This window comes from Scleropages formosus, chromosome 23 (assembly GCF_900964775.1).
Source record: "Scleropages formosus chromosome 23, fSclFor1.1, whole genome shotgun sequence".
Classification (NCBI taxonomy): Eukaryota; Metazoa; Chordata; class Actinopteri; order Osteoglossiformes; family Osteoglossidae; genus Scleropages; species Scleropages formosus.
The window spans coordinates 3,777,615-3,800,000 of NC_041828.1; the positions used below are offsets into that span (position 1 = coordinate 3,777,615).

At 46.1% G+C, this 22,386-nt stretch overlaps 3 protein-coding genes across 4 annotated transcripts in view; 1 reads left to right on the plus strand and 2 right to left on the minus strand.

Moving 5' to 3' along the window:
• Positions 1 to 4,739, plus strand: sync (syncoilin, intermediate filament protein). The gene is made up of 5 exons (XM_018759939.2): positions 1 to 204; positions 1,002 to 1,779; positions 2,032 to 2,442; positions 2,943 to 3,067; positions 3,317 to 4,739. The coding sequence occupies exons 2-5, from the start codon at positions 1,009 to 1,011 to the stop codon at positions 3,405 to 3,407; spliced, it is 1,398 nt and encodes a 465-aa protein (XP_018615455.2). The 5' UTR covers positions 1 to 204; positions 1,002 to 1,008; the 3' UTR covers positions 3,408 to 4,739.
• Positions 3,925 to 9,457, minus strand: rbbp4 (retinoblastoma binding protein 4). Of its 2 annotated transcripts, none has more exons than XM_018759941.2 (12): positions 9,308 to 9,437; positions 8,363 to 8,507; positions 8,116 to 8,261; positions 7,694 to 7,867; positions 7,151 to 7,266; positions 6,451 to 6,611; positions 6,110 to 6,236; positions 5,933 to 6,010; positions 5,709 to 5,785; positions 5,172 to 5,229; positions 4,934 to 5,044; positions 3,925 to 4,824 (listed from the first exon to the last, which is right to left on the minus strand). In XM_018759941.2, exons 1-12 carry the CDS (start codon positions 9,321 to 9,323, stop codon positions 4,762 to 4,764), a joined length of 1,272 nt encoding a protein of 423 aa, XP_018615457.1. In that variant the 5' UTR covers positions 9,324 to 9,437; the 3' UTR covers positions 3,925 to 4,761. The 2 variants fall into 2 exon arrangements, with proteins under 2 accessions (XP_018615457.1, XP_018615456.1); XM_018759940.2 differs by having other exon boundaries at positions 3,926 to 4,824; positions 8,363 to 8,510; positions 9,308 to 9,457.
• Positions 9,458 to 16,247: 6,790 nt separating this feature from the next.
• The window catches only part of LOC108938856 (CD276 antigen-like), a 12,636-nt gene continuing 6,497 nt past the window's right edge, over positions 16,248 to 22,386 (minus strand). The window contains exons 3-5 of the mRNA XM_018759820.2: positions 18,311 to 18,586; positions 17,493 to 17,610; positions 16,248 to 17,372 (exon numbers count right to left, since the gene is read on the minus strand). Of these exons, the coding sequence (XP_018615336.1) occupies positions 17,336 to 17,372; positions 17,493 to 17,610; positions 18,311 to 18,586 (431 nt within the window). The 3' untranslated portion in view covers positions 16,248 to 17,335. The remainder of the gene's footprint in view (positions 17,373 to 17,492; positions 17,611 to 18,310; positions 18,587 to 22,386) is intronic.

The window sequence follows — 22,386 nt, forward strand, 5'->3', positions numbered from 1 at the left end:
CATTTAGCTCGACGTGGCGGCCCCGGCTGCAGCTGACAGATTAAACACTGGCAACCCCAAAGCTTTTGGGGTGTATTTATAAACAGAGTAACCGTTGCCCTGGAGCTGCAGGGCTGTGATAAAGACATAGAGCTTCCTTCCTAACCCTCAATCGCTCCTTGGATAGCGCCAAGAAGAAAGTATCAAAGGGCATCCAGCACTCGGGTGAGTTGCCCACAGCAGCCACGTCGCTGCGGTTCACCAAGTTCAGCCTCCGCAGTCCTAGCGGAAAGTTTAGAGCTCGTGCCGCATTTGTTTAAAGAACATTTCGATACGCGACGGCCTCCGCGTGGCTTCCGAGACTCGCCGTTCAAGTGGGCTTCCTAGGAAGTCAAAAGGAAAATGAATTTTTTGGGAAAACGCGATAAGTCTCTCACGATAAATGTCTCCGTGCGGGAAACGTTAGAAGTCGATCGGTGCTATGCTGTATGAGTTGGGACTTAGAAGCACAAATACGCAATAGCTGCTCGGGCTCCTGGAGAGCTGGGCTTCCATCACTAAAGGGCAGCAGCTGCTCGACGGATGCCAGCTGCTGCGTTTGAGAAAATTGGGGCTGCTTGCCCATTCCGCAGTAACTATTGCAGCTTAGATTCTGCCCGTTAAAACAATTATGATCTAATACAAGCACCGAACTGTTGTCTATAACACTAAACGACTCGTACCGTACCTTACGATCTAGTACAATAGTATCTTAATAGTGTAATTGCTGGAAAAATATACTGTTGCGGTCAGATCGGTTAAATCATGAAGACCCTACGGTTAAACCGCGCTGTTTCACTGGAGAAGGATGTTCAGGACCAGAAACCTGCATGGGCTGTTGGTGAAGCAGGAACCCTTTACTAATGGCATCCTGCCGTTGTTGTTCTCATTGTGTTTGCTCTCTGAGGGTGTGGAACGTGCAATTACACGTTGCCACAAGGCACGGATTTCGTTTCACTTCTACATAAACGCCCTTTTCTCAGATGGGTGATGAACAGCCAAGCTGCCACCGGCCGGCTGGAACCGACTTCTGTAACGCAGCAGGGGGCGGGGCTCCAGCACGCCGGGAGCTGCGCCCTCACCGCGAAGCCCAACTCCGACGGCGAGAGACGTGATGCGGAGACCGGTTCCGAATCCAGCGGCGAGGGCTCGGATCCCGAGCTCCTGCGGATCGAAGAAGATGCGGACGAGCCTCCTTGCGTGGACGAAGCGCACGCGCACTCTGGCCGCTCCCTCTATGACCTGAGTGCCCAGTTTGAGGAGTGTCTCCAGGAGGTGGAGGTCCTGCTCAGGGGGTGTTATAGTGGAGTGGACCCCCAGCTTGAGGGCTGCCTGCAGGCAATGAGCACCAAGCTGGAGGAGTATGGGCATGGGCTTGAAGCCCAGCTTGCCAGGAGCCCGTTGACAAGGGCACAGGAAGAGCTCTCCGGGGTTGGGGCAGGTGACGACCTCATGGAGGAGCTGGGGCTGCAGTTCGAAGCATGCATAGCTCAGGTAGGGGACCTGGAGCGGTGTCGGGACAAGCTCGTGCAGGAGCTGCTGCAGCTTTTGGAGCCCATGGAGCAGGAAGTACGGGGGCTCCGAGTCGAGGTGGGTGAAGCAGGGGCGCTGCTCACCCGGGCTGAACTGCAGAGGCGGAGCCTAAGGGAGGAGGCGCACCGGATCAAAATGAAGCTCTTCGGCATCATAAGGGAGTGCACCCAGTGCCGCATCTCCATGGCGACACTGCAACGTGACGTGGAGCAGGCGGCCGTCACGCAGGTAGACACCCCCCACCCCACACACAGGTACAAACGGTTCAGTTCTGGTCAGCTTTTGTTTAGAGCTCTTGGCATATAGTCTCACGCTCCCTTCCCCCCGCAGCGAGTTCAAAATATTAAGTACATGTCTCAGTGGTTCGTTCTCCACTTCTGCAACAAGTGCACACCCTCATTCGTAGTCTATACTTTAGACTGGTTTAGATATGTTCCATCTATAGAACTCCCCGTTTCTCCTTAAACGTTGCTTTTCCAGGAAACGCTGCAAGCGGAGCTGCTCCGTCTCACCAACATGTTTACGGAGCTGCAGTTGGAACAACGGAACCGCCTCAATGACCTCCGGAGCCAGGTGAGCGGAGCCGACCCGTCCCAGGCCTCCTGCGGCATGTCCCGTTGCCTGGAGGCCTCCCGGGACCCGAGCCGCTGGCTGCGGAGCGGCGTGAAAGAACTGGAGGAGCGGTACGAGCCGCAGCTCCAGGCCCTGCTCTCGCGCAGGGAGGCCGGCATGGAGGCTGCCAGGAGGAGCCGGGAGGAGGCCAGGGAGCTGAGGGCCAAGCTGGGCCCGCTGAGGGAGGAGGCACAGAGACTGGCCCTCCAGAGGAGCTGCCTGCAGGAGAGGCTCGCACTCATGCACCAGGAGAGGGAGGAGAACGCAAAGCAGCATCGGGTACGAGGCTGAGGGTCACATGGGTTACGGGTCAGGGGTGATCGAGAAGAAGGGTGACCTGCTAACCTCAGAGGACTGGACATCCCAGCTTTAGGGTTAGAGATGGTAGAAACGCTCGAAGTATTTAAATGTCCATCCATCAATAATAACAGCTTGTCCAGTGTAGGGTCATGGTGAGCCAAAGCCAATCTTGGAAGGTGGTGAACCCTGGGCGGGACACCAGTCCATCACTACACACACACACAAAGGGCAATTCAGCTTAAGTTTACCTGAAACACATCTTTGGACTGTGGGAGGAAACCCGAGCACCAGTGTGAAACCCAGGCAAAGTGGAAGAAAATACATAATCCCCAGACTTGACTTAGATTTGAACCCACAGCTCAGGAGCTGCGAGGCACCAGTGTTTTCATTCAAATGAGAAGTGGAACGACAAGAGACAGAAAGAAAAGGAGTGACGGAGCGCTGGTACGCAGCTCACGTATTTCTCTCCCCACTAATAGGAGACACTGGACGCCCTTGAGGAGAGCAGCCGGAAGCTGAAAACAGAGCTTCATGTTCAGCTGAGGAAAAACAAGGAGCTCGACATTGTGAAGAAAAACCTCGAGAAGGCAGTGGGCCTCTACAGGCAAGTGCCGCACCAACTGTCAGTGATGTAATGGTTTGGAAAAAGGACTAAAATTAAACATTGCACCTGCCCGGACTTGATTCTGCCCAAAGTTCGGCTCCACCCACCGTTGCGGGATGTAGTTATGCAACCGACACAATTTTTAAAAACACATGTAGCACTTGAAAAAACATTTATACTAGAACTATTAGAACCCTGGGGAGAGTGGCGGTAATAGTCTATGCTTGCGCTTTTTTTCCCAACATCTAGATCTCCCAGACCAGCTTCCAATGATGACACAAGTGCAAAGGAATGCCAATCCTGCTCAGGGGAAGGAGACATAAGAGCTTTTCAACAATAGAAAACTTGTGAATTCAAAGGGCAAGAGTTAGAGCAACACTTCGTTTTCGAGGTATATACATAGAAGGGGACTGCCATCAATTCAGCACTGCGGCAAAGGCTGAAACATCCTTACGAGACCCCGTGGGGTGTTTGGGGATGGCGTTTGCCCCATTGCAAAACAAATTCCATTCTGGAGGGAGTTCTGAGAACACTGCCGTGTATTCTTCCAAAATCCTTTGTGCAACACAAGAATTAGACAGGCATTCTGAGTCTGAATACAGATGCTTCACTCTGTGTTCCATACACGGGAACAATTAACAACAGCAGTGCGTTGGGGTGGGGGGCACAGCACAATCCGGCCTCGTGTTCCCCTATATTATACACATTAAGCCAATTTTAAATGTGGAAGGAAAAAAAAAGAAAAAAACCTTGTCAATTAATTTTATACCAACTATCGTTGGACTTTGAGAAACAAATGAAACTGAACGATTGGCAGAGCAGCTTTCACCACCTGTAACAAAAACCTCTGAAGGACTTGTAAGAGTCATGTTTCCCGATTTAGTTACAAAACACATTTATTGAGAATGCACTTTTTACAATTACCTTTAAAGGGAATGTATGTGTGTGCGTGTGTGTGTGTGTGTGCGGGAACAACGTGACATTGCAGGAAATCACAGTAACGGGAAAGGAGAAGGAACAAAGTGAAAGAGCAGAAAGTAAAGAGTGAAGTGGCAGTAAATAGGGCGTCAGATAGACTTTCCAGGCCAGGTCTCCACTCACTGGGGCGGTCGGACATTAGGTCAACTTTAACACTGAGCTCAGCTCTGCTGATGAACCATACAAAAACCTTTGAGCCCGCAAGTGTGTGAGTCACTTGACAAAAGGGCAACATTTAATGCAGACACTCGAAGGTCTGAGGAGGAGGTAACAATGGCTGTGCTTCACCAACTGTGACACGAGCAGGAGAAACAGGCTGCACTTTGTCTATCAACACTAGGGCACGCTTACATTACTTAAATTAGTTCATCTGAAATTACCGGCAAAGCTTAAATATCAAGTATGCGCTGGAGGAGATCATGACAACATATATTAACAGAACAGTCAGCTACTTTCAATCTTGAGTATCTAGCCAATTTCTTTAAAAAATGTTTTTACATTATGATAGAAAACCATTTTCATGGATTTTTCAGATAAAATGTTTTTTGCACTGAAAGGGAGAAAAAAATAAATAAAAAATACAAAAAAAAGCCTTCGTTCTTCCAAGTGTGGGTGGGTGATGGAATCGGACTGGCAACGCATGCCAAGTTCACGATGTCCTTTAAAAAAAAGAAAAAAAAAAAAGGACTTTGGGTGACAAGGGTCCAACTGAATCCTCAGCCCTGGACCTCGGCATCGGCCGCCCCCTCTGGATCTTCATCGTTGTAAATGTTCTCTGCCTGAAAGTGAACAAAAGCAGCACATTAATCTGTCAGGGCTGGAAACTTATTTCCCAGCATTCCGAGTTAACTGGTCAGAACAGAGAAACCTTTTTCTGACTGGACTCACCATTTGCCAGACTTGCATGATGTTATCCTCCGACACGGAGCAGATGACCCAGGGCTCGTTAGGGTTCCAAGAGAAGTCCGAAATCTTTGCCGTGTGCCCCCCGTGAATGAACTAAGAGAAAAGGTTGACACCGCTTCATCAACTGTTCCACTGAAGAAGGGAGACGATTTGCTGCTCTTTTAACCCGCAACACCCACTGACAAGGGAAGGAGAGTGGATAGGAAAAAAGTTCGCTCACCAGCAATTCTGGTGGTCCGTCTTCTGCATCCTCTGGTGACTGCTCCTCACCAATTTTACTGGGGACGGGCGGAAGAAGCAGCAGTGTTAGATTCTGTATTCCAAAGTGTTCTGTGAGCCTTTACTCAGCGCTGCTAAGATTCCCGTAGAGGGTACAACACATGGAGAAAACATTGCTCTTACATCAAGGTTACAAACACAAGCCCTGACCTGCTAATTGAACTTGTTTACTGCTCGCAGGGAAAATTTAGACTGAGCTAAAAATGAATTAGGTGATAGACTTCAACAGTTGAACAATAAAATCAGAAAGGGCAGTTCTGTTAAATCTCTAAGAGGTGAGTGGGAGCTGGTGTCTAAACAAGGGGTTTAAAAGGGCCTTTTAATTGAAGAGTTGTACCGGAGCCACAAGGCAAAACGTGCCCAACCACACCACGTCCGATGCCCGGTTCCATCACTTGGGTCTGCGACGTCGGACATGTTGTAGTTGGGCACGCTTTGGGAAAGAGCCTCGGTAATAACAGACGCAAGGAGCACACACCTGAGGTCCCAAACGTTGAGCCGCCTGTCTGTCCCACTGGAGGCCAGAATGGTCTCGTTGTGAGGTGACCACTGAACCTGCAGGTAGAGCAAAACACCCGTCAACCCCCATAGTGGCCACAGCGCTGCTGTCCTCTAAAGCTGGACCGATGGCGTCAGTAGGAACGTCCACTAACGCCTTAAACTGATAACATTCATTAAAACGCCTGTTGTACAAAGACCTACTTGGAAGATCTCGTCTTTGTGGGACTCAAAGGAGTGTAACTTGAGTTTCAGGTTCCGCAGGTCCCACAAAGCCACGGTCTGCAAGGGAAAGAAAAGCCTTTGTCAGCCCTCTCGACTCCCGTAGGATCACAGCGAAGAAAGCCCATCACACATTTGTAACGATCGTTCTCGCCCTACCTTGTCCGCGGAGCCAGTGGCCAGAATGAACTCGCTGTACGGGTTGAAGGAGAGGCAGTTAACCTCTGCCGTGTGGGCGTCCACAGCGTGGCTGGGCTTCGAGGTGTTGTTGGATCGAGTGTCCCAGCTACAAGCAAGACAAAGCGTAATGCAGAGGTGCACCTATGTGTCGATGATATATCTTCCTGCTTCACCGAAAAACAGAACCCAACCCAAAAGCAAAGAGCAATTCATGCAGACCAAACAAGAACAAACAAAACAATACTGTTGTATGATGCAATTCCCCTGCTATGTGTACACAAGTCTGATGTGGTTTGAACTGATGTGGAGCGCAGGCCTACATCATGAGCTTCTGGTCATCAGCCACAGAGCCAAAAAGCGACTCATGCAGTAGGTGCCAGGAGACATCCTCCACCACGGCCGTGTGTCCCGTGAAGATGGTCTTGGCATCCACCACCTTGCCCTCCTTCGGCACAGTGCTGATATCCCACAAGCAGATGGTCTAGAGGATTAAGGAAGGCCAACAGGTATATGAGTTTTACATGGAGTGTGGCGTTTTCCCTCCCCAGCTGTGTATGGTGTTCTAAATTTACTATTTGACATCTCCTTACATATTTCTCTAGTATCGAGCCCAATTAGCCCTTTACATGCTAAGGTCACACATCTGTAGCATGACAATGACACGGTACATAGAACAGGGCAGCCTGAACGTGTATAAGGCATAAGATGTCAGTAGACACACCATACAGTCACCAAGATAAAAGGGCCCTTCAATCCTGCAGTTACAAAAACAATTCAAGGAAGACTTGCATGAATGTTATAGGTGACAGAGTTGCTCAGAAATTCCTTTTTGTAGATTTTATTAATTAATAATGCAATTACACCCAAACAAATAATTAGAAGTCACAGCTATACTAGAGAAAGTCCAACAATCCTAAGGTCTCCAGGCAGCTTTGCTTGCTGAGAAACAAAAAGATTGTTGGGTGGCACTTTAGAAAATGATGGCTTAAGAGCAGGATAGCGAACTGGGGAGGGTCTTACATGATCATCAGAGGCACTGAGGAGGCAGCCGCTAAGGTTTGGGTTCCACGACAGGCCATAGCCCTCCTTCTGGTGTCCTCGCAAACGTAGGTCTGGGGTGCATTCTCCAGAAGGATCTGCAGCAGAAAGGATTACAATTCGTGACACAAATACAAAGCAGTCCCGTGTCACACCTCAGTTCACTGCAGGGCAGGACCATCTAAACTGCAGATGAAGCTGTCACGGTCTCTTATCGAGGAATTCTTCCATCAAGCGGAGATCAAGCCACCAGACAAAAACAAGGCAAAATGCACTTTGAAGATAAGATTGTATTGCGTGCACCTGAAACAATCAGCACAATGAACACTTTATTAAGATCTGGAAAAACAGGCAGGGCAGGTGTGTTAAAAAACACAGGTCCCTGAAATGTGATCCCACAAAAAATCATAAAGACGCCCAAAAGCAGTGTTAGAGGAATGTAAAACTTCAATGCTGCATGGAAGCGCCACATTGAAAAGAGTGTCCGATGGTGGTTTAAGTCCAGTAGGCCTCTGACGGAAGTACCTGGCTTCGACGGGTGCTTGGTGTAGTCGAACACCAGCACATCGCTTGTGGGAGTCTTGGTGGCGATGATGCAGGGGTTCTGAGGCATGTAGCGGGCCCGGTTCACCTCGCCCTCATGGTTGATCTTTATCTCAATTTCAATCTTCCCGCTCACTGAGCCAAAGCCACCAAACTCTGTAGGAAGAAGAATACTGAGTAATGAAACAAGAGAGGGCCCTTCATGGGGATTTGGTGGGTTCCCAAAAAGGCAGGCCTTTAATTTTAATCCAACTCCTGAAGCAGTCCAGTGATCTCTCCACCAAAAAATGCATCCATTTCAGCAGCTCATCGCAGTACCGAGACCCAGTCAAAGCCCAGGGCTTCAGTGCAATTATGTGCACCAGTAATGCATGGGAACACACAGCACACCGGATGATTCTCACCTCCTTTCTCACTGTCATAGTGAGAGGCATCAAACTGGGCGTCATCGTTGGGCAGCTGCACGCTGGCGATGACCAGATGATTCTGCTCATCTGACGTGTGTGTGCCAAGCACCAGACGGTGAATGCTGTAATCCTTCCCCTCGGGTCTAGGGAGAACACAAGGCATCCATTAACATCCCACGATCCACCCTTCTGGATGCACCAATTCCGTGTACGCAACGTTTAATTTATTTGCACAAATCTCAACCTGGTGACGTCCGGCAGCCACTGCGCCGTAAGGCTGGGCCACTCGAGCGCGTGGGTCATCACCAGGTCGTACAAGAAGGGCGTGTTCTTCTTCCAGATCTTGTACTCTTCATTTATGACTCTCTCCTCCACGGCATCGTCAAATGCTGCTGGAATCACAGATCCGGAAAGGGGCTCAAACAAACACAGCATTTAAGACGTAGCATTCCTGCCAGACAGTTCTGGGTTCCAGTGCAAAGATTCTTAAAGTCACAGACAAGCTTTTTATCCTGCTGCTTTAAGTGTTTAATTTGCAGTGCAGCAATGAAACACACCACACAGTCTGAGTCTACCGGGAGTGTGTTGTACAGGGTTGGAACCCGGGTGAGTAAAAACGTGCAGAGTCCTGACCTGTTTGCAAAACTATGTGGAATTAATTTAAACTTCTGCTCTGCTTACAGTGAAACTGATCCCAGCTTAACTTTTGCAGCACTGCAGGCCCAGCCGTGTCATTTTCTGAGGCATGAAAGCCTGTTTTAATCCCCAAAACAACAAGCACATCACACATGCGCCACATGAATATAAATACAGTATGTATTTAAATCTGTTTTGAGGTTATTTAGCAGCGACACGCATTCATTGCATGTGTGCTAGCTATGGATGCCATATTATATGCCTACTCCTAATATGCATTACTCCTCGGTTACTGATGACTCAAATATGCTATCACGGCTTAGTATCAATCATGGGTATTACACTGAGGTGAAACAGTAAGGTTTGGGGGACTTTTTGTGCCTATTTCAACATGCTAATGCGCTATGCTAGCTAAGCTAAATGCTAACAGCGTTTGGCGGGACGCGCTCCGCCACCGGCGCCGGGCCGAGTCCACCGGCGCACACTGTAGCCAAATTCCAGTGAAAACGCATTAACATGTCTTTAAACAACGGGCGAACCGATAAAGAATTACCTTCTTTATCCGCCATCACGACGCAAGCGGTAACACAAACCACTAAGAGAAAAATAGAGTTAAACGAGTCGAGACACTTCTTTGTTCGGCTAGATCGCAGAGCTTCGCGCCGATGCCCACAGCCTGCGTCACTACCTCCCGGAAGCGCCTGTGTCCAATCAGAAGGAAAACCTTGGTTGGCTCGGCCCAATGAGCTTTGGAGCCGACGGTTGACGTCACCCTATATCACGGCTGGCGAAACAAAGTCCGCCATGTGTGTAGTCCGTACAGTGTGACGCGCTCAGTGCGATGTGTGCGTTTCTTTGCACTCAGCTGTGTGTTGAGGAAGCGTCTCACTAAGGTTGCGTTTCTCTCCCAGACCATACAGAATCCTTATTCATGTTTTTTTGTACTGTTACTGATAAATCGAAATTCCCCTTTATCACTTATAATAATGATGGCAGTAGTGGCATAAACAACTAGCAAAATTAAAAATTACACCTTTAAATTACAGTATCATGCGTTTCGTGGTTCAAGTGAAAATGAATTCAGTAAGAAAACAACACAGAACTCGTAGTAAAAACGTTTAAGGACTAAATCGGAATTGTTTATTTTAATGTTATTGAAATAGGTCCACAAACACTGATTACCACAATATTATTGTAGCTAAAACACCAGAAAATATGACAAATTCATTGACTATACAAAATCAGCCGCGCTTGCAAAAAAAAAAAAAACGGAGCGCGTGCGGAACCACGTGATTCGAAGCGTCACTGTAATTGTAATTGTAATTGCATCGTAATTGGTGAGCGCTATATGCGGAGCGCATTATAAGAAGGCTAAAAAAGTAAATGAGCACAGAGTTTTATCCTTGGTGGTATATTGATGTATGTAAACTGAGCTTTATTACAAAACATGTTTTTGTTCTTTAACTACAGGGATATTTTTTTTTTTTACAAAAAGTGATACATTTCTGTTGAAACACTGCGCAAAAATTTTCTAGACAGTCATTTTCGGTGTCACCAGTTGTGGTCCGCACCCCCCACACCCCCCTAGTGCCACCACTGGCTTTTCACATAGTATTACTGAAGGCAGATGATTCTCATGTCATCATCGTAGCCAGTGAATAGGTATGGCTACCGCACCACCATTGGAAGACTGGGTCACACAAACACAGCCGTTTCCCTGTCACTGATTTTGGGTTTAATGAAATAAAGTACTACCTCCAAGTTGAATAATTGGCTCCTAGGCCCTAGGCCAAGATGTACATTTACCCGATGCTCCCCCCAAAGCAACAATGTTAAGCCACCTATAATTACACTTGTCTGTGATGGTCCTCAATAATCCTGGTCATGGTATATCGTAAAACAGAGGCAACTGGGCTTGCATGACTTTTCTTGAAGCCATTTCACCACTCAGCCAAGTGGCTTCTTCAGTTCTAAATTAGAGTCTGGAGTTTCTGGCCATGAATGGGTCGTCAGAGTACCACTAATTTGTGGAAAGATCGGACGTCACCCAATATAATTTGAACAACATCCTCTAACTGCAGGTTATTGTTGGGTTGATAACAGACCCCAGTCATGTGAGTCTCAAGTGGGCTCCACCCACAGATGTTCCAAGTAAAAAACCTAAACTCCCTACCTATCACTTAGAACTGAAGAAATTACTTGGATGAGTAGTGAGATGTCTTCAAGAAAACTTATGCATGTCCAGTTCCCTTTGTTTTAGCTTTGTTTTTAGATATCAGAATCAGAATCAGAACGAGCTTTATTGCCAAGTATGTTCACACATACAAGGAATTTGCCTTGGTGACAGGAACTTCCACAGCACAGACAGAATGACAGTGGCAAGATAGATGAGAAGATAGAGTATGTGAATAAGGGAGGAAAAACATATAAAAATATACAGTACCCAATATTATATACAAAAATAGTCACTAGTTACAAATGCATGGGAGTGTGAGAAGAGATATGATGTGATAAAAAGTTATAAATATAAATAGCATTATGTATTGCACTGGTTTACTCTCTAGGGGAGAGATTTAGGTGTTCATGAGGTAGATGGCCTGAGGAAAGAAACTTTTCTTATGCCTGGCTGTCCTGGTGCTCAGTGCTCTGTAGCGCCGGCCAGATGGCAAGGGTTCGAAGAGGAAGTGGCCTGGATGGGAGGGGTCTAGAATGATTCTGCTAGCCCTTTTACTGACTCTGGACGAGTGCAGTTCTTGGAGAGCTGGGGGGGATGTGCCGATGATTCTTCCAGCAGTCCGAACTATCTGCTGTAATCTTCTGATGTCTGATTTCGTAGCTGAGCCGAACCAGACAGTTATAGAGGTGCAGAGGACGGACTCAATGACTGCGGAGTAGAATTGCATCAGTAGCTCCTGTGGCAGGTTGAACTTCCTCAGCTGGCGAAGGAAGTACAACCTCTGCTGGGCCTTCTTCACAATGGAGTCTATGTGGAACTCCCACTTCAGGTCCTGTGAGATGGTGGTGCCCAGGAACCTGAATGACTCCACTGTTGCCACAGTGCTGTTCATGATGGTGAGTGGGGATAATGCTGAGGTGTTTCTCCTAAAGTCCACAATCATCTCCACTGTTTTGAGCGTGTTCAGCTCCAGGTTGTTATGACTGCACCAGACAGCCAACTCTTTAACCTTCTGTCTGTAAGCAGACTCGTCACCGTCCCGGATGAGGACGATGAGTGTGGTGTCGTCTGCAAACTTCAGGAGTTTGACAGAGGGGTCTTTAGCGGTGCAGTCGTTGGTGTACAGGGAGAAGAGTAGTGGGGAGAGCACACATCCCTGGGGGGCGCCAGTACTGATCGTGCAAGTCTTGGATGAGAATTTTCCCAGCCTCACTAGCTGCTGCCTGTCCGTCAGGAAGCTGGTCATCCACCGACAGATGGAGGTGGGCACAGAGAGTTGGGTTAATTTGGACAGGAGGAGGTGTGGAATGATGGTGTTGAAGGCTGAGCTGAAGTCCACGAACAGGATTCTCGCATAAGTCCCTGGTTTGTCCAGATGTTGCAGGATGTAGTGCAGTCCCATGTTGACTGCATCATCCGCAGACCTGTTCGCTCGGTAAGCAAACTGCAGGGGGTCCAGCAAGGGTCCAGTGATGTCCTTCAGGTAGGCCAACACCAGTCTTTCAAGTGACTTCATGACCACAGACGTTAAGGCAACAGGTCTGTAGTCATTAAGTCCTGTGATTTTGGGTTTCTTTGGGATGGGGATGATGGTGGAGCGTTTGAAGCAGGAAGGAACTTCGCACATCTCCAGTGATCTGTTGAAGATCTTTGTGAAGATAGGGGCCAGCTAGTCAGCACAGGTTTTTAGGCAGGCCGGTGAGACGCCGTCTGGGCCTGGTGCTTTCCTTGTCTTCTGTTTGACGAAGACCCGACGCACCTCCTCTTCGCAGATCAAAGGTGCAGGAGGGGGGAAGGTGGGGGTTACTGGAGGTGTTAATTGATTCGTGGAGAGAGGGTCTGAATGGATGTAGGGTGTGAGACAGGGTTTATCAAACCTGCAATAAAACTCATTCAAATCGTCGGCTAGTTGTTGAGTTGACATGGTGCTGGGGGATGGTGTCTTGTAATTTGTGATGTCTTTCAGGCCCTTTCCACACTGATGCAGGATCGTTGGCTGAAAACTGTTTCTTCAGCTTTTCAGAGTAGTTTCTCTTAGCCACTCTGATCTCCTTTGCCAGTGTGTTTTTGGCCCGTTTATACAAGACTCCGTCCCCGTTCTTGTAGGCGTCTTCTTTGGCCTGACGAAGCTGTCTGAGTTTTGCAGCGAACCACGGTTTGTCATTGTTTTATGTTAAACCAGTCCTGGTAGGGATGCACATATCCTCACAGAAACTGATATATGATGTTACAGAGTCTGTTAACTCATCCAGATCAGTAGCAGCAGCCTCAAGAACACTCCAATCGGTGCACTCGAAGCAGGCTTGTAATTCCTGCTCTGCTTCCCCAGTCCATCTTTTAACAGTCCTTACTACAGGTTTAGCTGATTTCAGTTTCTGCCTGTAGGTCGGTATAAGATGAACCAGGCAGTGATCAGAGAGCCCCAAAGCTGCCCGTGGAACAGAGTGATATGCATCCTTTACTGTGGTGTAGCAGTGGTCCAGTATATTACTGTCTCTGGTGGGACATGTAATATGCTGTCCATATTTTGGCAGTTCACGGGAGAGATTTGCTTTATTAAAGTCCCCGAGAATGATTATAACAGAGTCCGGGTGTTTTTGCTCTGTGTCTGTGATCTGGTCGCTGGAAGCCCGGCAGATATATAGTTACACTTGTGAACAGGCTTTTTTTTTGGCCCATTTGTATATATTTTGCACACTGAAATAAAATATGTTTTCAGAAGTTTTCTATTGCCCATAGTTTTTATGTTCCAGTATATTTAGATATCATACTGTAGAGTATATTGGTACCAGTACTATATGGGGCATTTGAAACAAAATGTTTACGAAACACAGCTATTTCCATTGTTTGTTTCATTGTTTGTGATGTACAGTAGCTTGACTAGGGGAAAGGCTTCACCAAGACATTTTGGATGTGGAAAAACGGGACCAAGGCGAGCGGAGTCCCAATGTGTTGGCAGATTATCGCTGGACACTGGAGAGATGTTCTTGAGGTCAAATAGAGCCAAAAAGCATCCACTTGTACATTTTACAAGTAAGTTTGTACATACTTTAGGCGTAATGACAGCCTTATTTATGAATGAGTAATATACATTTTTTTTCAAAACTTAATTGCTTTGTAACTTGTAAACCCTCCGTGACAGAAATGTTCTGAAAACAAATTTGAATTCAGCGTAAAAAGTACTACAAATACACATATTTTAGTTTGTGGGACAAAAGTTAAAAATTTTGTTGACCAGTGTTATTTTCCATCTGCTGGAATTACCCATACAGCTGGGTAATTTTACCGGAGTATTTTTTTTCCAGGATAACTACCTTGCTCAAGGGTAGTGGAGGCGGGACTTGGACCTTTAATCACTGACCTACTGTTTACACACAGAGTGTTTGACTGGCTTCCTTGACATGACTGGATCGTGTACCGAAACCCAGAATGAACAAGATATGTGCACATAGAGCTCCTGCTCATATTTAGTAATCTCTAAACAATGTTTTGCTCTGCCTTCTTTTATGGTCCCATCAGTGGAACATTTCATTAGAATGGCAAGTGAAAACAATAACTCTGGCCTTCCACTGGAAATATTTTTCAACCCTTTTCTGTGTGAATCGCAATTCCATTTACCGAAATCCAACCCCGTAAGTCGTGTTACTTCAAACCCAGCTGTTTTTCATTTTGCATCAGTGAGCAGAAAAACCACTGTACAGCACACTTCCAATTAAAGCAAACGCCACATGGTACCACAGGGTTTCTTGTCATTTTCAACAGGTGGAAATAAAATATAACACATAACAGGTTTTTTTATATTTTACATTTAATGTGTAATAATCATACACATTACCAGCAGGTGTAAGGATGTATTGAAAGAACCAAATTTGCTCTTTCACATTTGACATTTCTTTGTTCTTTGTATAGAAGCAGACAGCGTGGGATAGCAACATCTAGAGTTTGTTTTTACCTACAAGTTAGACCACATTCCACTTAGATGAAATAGTCCATACAAAGACAGCATTATTATTATTATTTTTAATACAACGCTCTTTTCAGGTAGTGACACATTATTAAAATATGGGATCACCCCTGCCTGAAATCATTCTTTGAAAAAACGGAAAAAAAGTTACAATTACTTCCGCGTTCTTCCCTATACAACTGTGAAATAATGCCTCCTCTCCAGGATAATCGTGGTTAACGTTTCATAGTCCACTGTAACCTTTGAAATCCAGAGGAACCAAGGAGTGTTGTGGTTACTACCACTACCATCGGATTCTAGTGACCAAACTTTGATTCCCGATGGGGTACCCTTGAGCAAAGTACCCACCTTAAACCGTTGAAAAGTTTTTAAAAGTTCAACTGTTAAAAAGTTAAACGTGGTAAAGCTAAAAGTGGTAAAAGTTACCGAGCTGAACAAAAAAGATCATCATTTTTAGTGCATTAACATTGCACAATACAAGATCATTACAGCAGTTGTTTCTCCTGTCCTCCCGTACTTTTCCATGGGAACAATCATCCTCTTTGTCACTTTATTGTCAGCACTGTGAACGTATTCATGGGGGAATGCAAGTTGTCATCAGCTATGCAGGATGCTTGACATCTTTACTTCAGTTTAACCCATCTCTCTCCCAGAGTACAACACTTAACTTATGGTTTTAACATCACCACATCACTTTTTGCGAATGCCATATAAATAAAATAAACAGATGATTTGAAATGTCGATTCAGATAAATATAAAAGTTACTTAGTAACTCATAGAAAGACAATGCATTCTATTAAAAATATGGTCTTATCTGCTTGACCGGTCAGTGAATAAAAGTGTGGTTTTTACTTGGTTTAGAAAAAAATAAATACTTAATGAGGACACAGCAAACACAATATAAAACAGGATAGAGAGCACAGGGAAAAGCACACATGTAAACAACAACAACAACAACAACAACTACTACTACTACTACTACTACTACTACCACCACCACCCCTCTTGGGGCATAGGCTGTCAACAAGGGCTCTCCAGGCATCTCTGGCCTGGGCCAGTTTTTCCAGTTTTCCCCCGGTGTGGCCCATCCTCTTGGCTTCTGCATGCAGGTGGTGTCGCCATGTGTTTTTTGGCTGGCCTCGCTTCCTCTTGCCTTGGGGGTTCCATGTGAGGGCTCTTCTAGTGTTTGAAGCTGGCTTTCGCAGCGTATGGCCGATCCATCGCCAGCGTCTTTGCAGGATATCATCTTCTACTGGCTGTTGTCCTGATCTCTGCCATAGCTCTTGGTTGCTGATGATCACGGGCCAGCGGATCCTGAGAATCTGTCCCAAACAGTTGTTCATGAATGTCTGTATCTTTTTTGTGGTGGTGACGGTGGTCCTCCAGGTCTCTGCTCCGTAAAGTAGGACTGACTTTACGTTGGCGTTGAAAATTCGGGTCTTGGTCTTAACTGTCAGAACTCTGGACCTCTGGACCCCCACATGTTCTTCAGTTGTAGGAAAGCTGCCCTTGCCTTGCCTATTCTGACTCTGACGTCTGTCCCACCCTGCTTGTCGATTATGCTGCCTAGACACATGTAAACTAATTGTGTAAATAAAGACAACACATAGCTTGCGAATGAAGTCAAGCCATAACCACAAGTGGACATACGGTGTAAAACAGTGCCATCGTGGATCAGTGCCATGTGAATGGCCCGCTCTCCGCAAACAGCTACTCATTTACACAAAGGTAGTGAAGTACATTTTCATTTCCAGCTATACAACTGTCAAGAGGTAACCTCTATGTAACATACCATATTTAATCAAAAGACAAATTACTGCTCTTTACACAGTAACAGACTTGACGGCTGACTGTATCTGAAGATGTAGAATGAACAGTGATGGAGTCATGATGAGGTTGACCAAAGACTTTGGCAGTTCAGGCTGTCCTGTGGTCAGCAGGGTAGCACAGCAGGTAGTGCTTGTACCTCATAGTGCCTGAGCTGTATCATTGGCAGTAGGCTGGATTACTGCTCAGTCTGTGCAGAGGTTGCATGTTCTCCAATGTTCATGGGCGGTTTCTTCCAGAAGCTTGTTTCCTCCCACAATCCAAGACACCTTTCAGATGAACTGGTGACTAAATTGCTCTTATTGCATGTGTGTTACATTGTTCTACCGAGCACATGGTGGAATTATTCTAAGGTGTTCATAAAATTGGGCATTTTAAGTTGCCTTGGATAGAGGTGTCAGCTAAATGCTATATAGAAACATTCACCGCTTCTAGAAAAGCATCTAAAAAAAAAATTAATAAATGTAACGCTCTTCTCCCTCTTCTTCGAAAAGCCTTCAGGAAGTTATGCAAACTATTTTGTCAAATTTAAAATAAACATTCTCTGCCTGAAGCAAATATATATATACACACATCCTGTAATTGAAGGTTTTTAAATATTTATTTTTTTTTTTTAAATACTTCCATTCTCTGGATGCTTCATCAAAATTCTGAATAAAAATAAGAAAGAAAAAGTTAATTTTACACCAAAGAATACAAATTTTCTTCACTGCTCAGAAAACTCCCAGCCCATCATTAGTCATGAAGACATTTGAAAATTTTTTCCTTACCTTTTCTTTCGCATGATACAAAGTAAGATTATATTACATGCCAATGAAAGAAGAACGAAGCAAATAAGAACAATGTTAATCCAATGAGAGCTGTTGTCAGTGCAGTATCCCATGGCATCTAAAAAAAAGAAAACACGGTAAAAGTTTCAACATAGTTATATTCATATAATGAGATATAACTTAATTTCTGTAGCACACCAGCAAAGTTTGTGGGAGGTGGTGGAGCTGCTTTCTTAGATTTGCAAAGTGAACACAAAAATCTTGTGTGGTGCTCCTGGGTCAAACATGTCATGTACAATGCTGCTTGAAAATATACAAAACCCTCATGTCCCTCATTTTTAACCATAAAATGGTTATTTAATGAGCAGTCTTATCTGACATAGGGCTAATAGGTGTGCACAGGTGCAAAAAAAAAAAAAAAAAAGTGACCCTCACATTACATTGGTTAAATGCAGGAAGTAGAATCAGGTGTGTAAATCATTTACATTTTATACATTTAAGATTTAACATTTAGATTCTAAGTTTACTTTAGCATTGTATACATGAATAATGACCATCCCTAGAGGGTTCAAGTACTTTCAAGCAGCAGTGTATTCCCTCAATTCACCGGCAAGTTGACGTAATAGGGAAGAGTAGATGAATATCCTGGGGTTTCAGACAGCATCTAGACGCTGATGTGGGAAATGAGGTCATAGATGGACTTTGGTGGGATTACACATCAACGGCGGGCTAAAATCAACAGGCACACACTCAGATGGGCAAGCATGCAAGGGAGAGCACAATGGTCATGAGCAGCAGGAACATTCTGACATCCTCACCGCTGAAGACCACAGGCCTCTTTATGACTTGGCCGAGGAGCCTGTTCTTCAGGGTGAAGGTGTAGTTCATCTTCGGCTGGGCCTCCAGCACCAGATGAGTATGCAAAAGGAACAACTCTCCGTCCGTGTCGGCTTTAACGACGTCTGTGTGGGAGAGATTCTGGCCCGTGAAGTCCACCCACTGCACTTCTGGCGCTGGGTAGCCCTTACTGTCATAGCGAAAGGTAACACTGGTGTTGTGCCTCTGGATGGTGAGAAGGGGCTCGGTGTAGAAAGCTGTAAGGGATGGGATGGACTATGTTAGGTTAGTGCTTACTTTTGGGAAAAGTCTCGAGCTGGATCTACCGTTGTGCCAACTTTTGTGCTCGTTTTCCTGTTCTGAGTTTCACATTTCAGCACGTTGCCATTCATTCATTAAAAAAACATCTGCAAAATTCTTAGGATGGTAGAGTACATGCAGCCTATTAATAATAGAATAACTGACCATAAAAGAATCTCTGGTCTTTGAGTCTTCCTTTCTTTTGTGCTCATATTGTGGAATGTAGTTTGGCACTGTCAAGTATCCGGGATTCTAAATAAAGTGATCGCATGTGAGAACTCGGACCTAGAAGCTGTGGAAGCTGAAATCCAAACAGGTTCCTTGGAAAACAGCAGTACTTCTCTCAGGAAAAACAACCACTGGCTCCCTGACCCCTTCATTCCAATTCACTCGAGCAAAGGGCTGAACACAAAACACCACTCTTTAGGGACAATAAGGCTGCCTCAGAGATTCTATATCCCGTATTGAGCAAAGTCAGGTTTAGAAGCAAAGTTCCCACTGCTTGGAAAGATTATGACTCCTCTTTCATGTTAAGAAAAGGCCACTATGTTTATACAGTAGTAGGAAGCACAACCTATTTTATATGCAGTCCCCCAATTTTAGGGGCTGAAAAGTAATTGGACAAACTAACATTCAAAGTAAATTGTCATTTTCTACTTGGTTGCAAGCCTTTTGCAATCAGTCACTGCCTGAAGTCTGGAACTCATAGATGTCACCAGAAGATGGGCTTCTTCTCTGGTGATGCTCTGCTAGTCCGTCACTACACCAGTCTTCAGTTTTGGCTCATTCTTGGGGAATTTTTTCCTTCAGCAAGTGAAATGCATGTTTAATTACATTCAGGTCAGGTGATTGACTTGGCCACTGCAGAACATTACACTTTGCCTTAAAAAAAGTCTCAAGCTGCTTTCACAGTATGCTTCGGATCATTTTTCAGCAAAACTGATTAATCACCAATGAGTTTTGAAGCATTTGGCTGAACCTGAGCAGATAATGTAGCCCTGTACACTTCAGAATTCATCCTGCTGATTTTGTCAGCAGTAACACACACACACACACACACACATTTTCAGAACCGCTAGTCCCTTACGGGGCCACGGGGAACCGGAGCCTACCCGGCAACACAGGGCGTAAGGCCGGAGGGGGAAGGGGACACACCCAGGACGGGACGCCAGTCCGCCGCAAGGCACCCCAAGCGGGACTAGAACCCCAGACCCACCGGAGAGTAGGACTGCGGTCCAACCCACTGCGCCACCGCACCCCCGTCAGCAGTAACATCATCAATAAATACAAGGGAACCTGTTCTACCAATAGCCAGACATACCCTCGCCATGACACTACCACCACCATGCTTCGGATCATGAGCAGTTCATTCCCTTCTCTGTACTCTTCTCCTCCCATCATTCTGGCACAAACTGGCCTTTGTCTCATCTGTCCACATGATGTTGTTCCAGAACTGTAGAGTTTTTTTTTTTTTTTTTTTTTAATAGCTGTTTTATGGCAAACTCAAATCTGGTCATGCTGTTTTTGAGGCTTAATGATTTACAAATTGCAGGAAACTATTAAGTCTGGTGAACTCCCCTCTTGGTTGTTGACAGCCAGAGGAATGCCTGCCTCCTGGAGAGTGTTCTTGAGTTGGTCAACTGTTGTGAAGGGGTTTTTCTTTACCAGGGAAGGAATCCTTAAGATCTACCACAATCGTTATCCGTGGCCTTCCAGGCCTTTTGGTGTTCCTGAGCTCACCAGGGCATTTTTTTTAAGAATATACTAAATAGTTGATTTGGCCACACATGGCCACTGTAATGTTTTGCCACCTCTCTGAGTAGGCTGGAAAATCAAAAACTAATGATGGCACGCTTCACTTCACTCTCTCGACTTCAAATTAGGAGTTAACAGATTCCAAATGCCGATACCACCCTTGAAATCAGCTGCTTCACTCTTCCACATCTGCCGGCTTGGTGGTCCCACACATGAAAGGTAATGCACGAAGGTTCTCGGTTCTGGCTCCGTTATGGTGGAATGACCTCTCCCCTCACTCAAAACTGAGGAATCTCTGTCCACGTTTAAAAAGGGTCTTAAAACTCACCGCTTCAAGACTCGCTTCGCCCACGATCGCTTAAGGTGTAAATGTTCATGCACTATACCTTTAAGATCATGCAGGGATAAACCTTTACACAGCTACTCCTGTAATTTAATGTAAAGGTTTATATACACATCTAAAACAAATTACTAGGAAGGTGATTTGGAATTGTCAATATTCAGATAACGTTTTATGCAGCTACTCGTGTGATGAACACCCGGGACCCATTAGTTTGCATATCGTCATAATCGCTCGTTAAAATGCTGTTTGTAGATTATAGTTCAGCATTCAACACTATAATTTCCTCCAAACTCATAATGAAGTTGGAGGACCTGGGAGTTTTCCCGTCCCTGTGAAATTTCCTTACAGCCAGACCACAAGTAGTACGAGTGGGTAGACATTTCACCCCCCCACCTCACCCTGAGCGCTGGAGCCCAGCACCCCTGCTGTACTCATTGTACACTTATGAGTGTGTGGCCACTTCCAACTCTACCACCACTGTTAAGCATTGATAACAATGAGAAGGCCTGCCTGCAGGAGATTAAGAACCTGGACAACTGGTGCCAGAGAACAACCTTATCCTGAACATCAGCAAAACAAAGGAGTTGATAGTGGACTTCAGCCAGAAGCAGGACAGGAGCCATCACCCCCTTAAGATCAACGTGGCCCCAGTGGAGAGGGTGGACAGTTTCCACAACCTTGGTGTTCCATTCACAAAGGACCTCTCATGGTCACGTCACATCAGCACCCTGACAAAGAAGGCCCATCAGCGTCTTCACCATCTTAGGCGCTTAAGAGACTTCAAACTGCCCTGTAGGGTGCTGAGGAATTTTTACATCTGTACCATCGAGAGCATCATGACGGGAAGCATCACGGCTTGGTTTGGGAACAGCACCAAGCAGGACAGGCAGGCAGGCTCTCCAGAGGGTGTCGCGATCAGCTCAGCATATCATCCACACTGAACTCCCTGAACTGCAGTCAGTTTACAGCAGGTGGTGCTGGACCAAGGCCAGGAAGACAGTGAAAGACCTCAGCCACCCGAACAACAGCCACTTGTCCCTGCTGCAGTCAGGAAAGCGTTTTCACTCCCTGAAGGTCAACAGAGAAAGAACAAAGAGGAGCTTGTTCCTGCAGGCCATTCAAGCTCTTAACCAGAATAAGAAGAGAGTACAGACTGGACTGCATGCACAAGGAGCACAAATTGAGCCGAATATTGCTCAGATCCCCCCCGCACAACACCGCACACATTGCACTTTTATTTAACCTTTAATATTGGACTACTTCGGTGGGCTCACCACCTGCCGGAGAAACCGTAAGGGGCCGGTGCATTGTGATTTGGGCGGTGGTCGGGGCCGAGTGCCCGGCCGACCCAAACCTCGGGCGCCAACTCTGGTTTTTGGGACTTGGAATGTCACCTCACTGGCGGGGAAGGAGCCTGAGCTGGTGCGGGAAGTTGAGAGATACCGTCTAGATATAGTCGGGCTCACTTCCACTCACAGCTTGGGTTCTGGAACCACTCTACTCGATCGAGGGTGGACTCTCCACTATTCTGGCGTTGCCCAAGGTGAGAGGCGGCGGGCTGGTGTGGGCTTATTAATAGCCCCCCAGTTCAGCCGCCATGTGTTGGAGTCTACCCCGGTGAATGAGAGGGTCATCTCCCTACGCCTTCGGGTCAGGGAA

Coding starts and splice junctions, on each gene's coding strand:
- sync (XM_018759939.2), top strand. CDS start 1,009: ATGAACAGCCAAGCTGCCACCGGCCGGCTGGAACCGACTTCTGTAACG. Junction 1,780..2,031: donor AGCAGGCGGCCGTCACGCAG/GTAGACACCCCC, acceptor TTGCTTTTCCAG/GAAACGCTGCAAGCGGAGCT. Junction 2,443..2,942: donor AGAACGCAAAGCAGCATCGG/GTACGAGGCTGA, acceptor CCCCACTAATAG/GAGACACTGGACGCCCTTGA.
- rbbp4 (XM_018759940.2), bottom strand. Junction 6,237..6,450: donor GATGACCAGAAGCTCATGAT/GTAGGCCTGCGC, acceptor TCTTGCTTGTAG/CTGGGACACTCGATCCAACA. Junction 4,825..4,933: donor TCATGCAAGTCTGGCAAATG/GTGAGTCCAGTC, acceptor GTTCACTTTCAG/GCAGAGAACATTTACAACGA.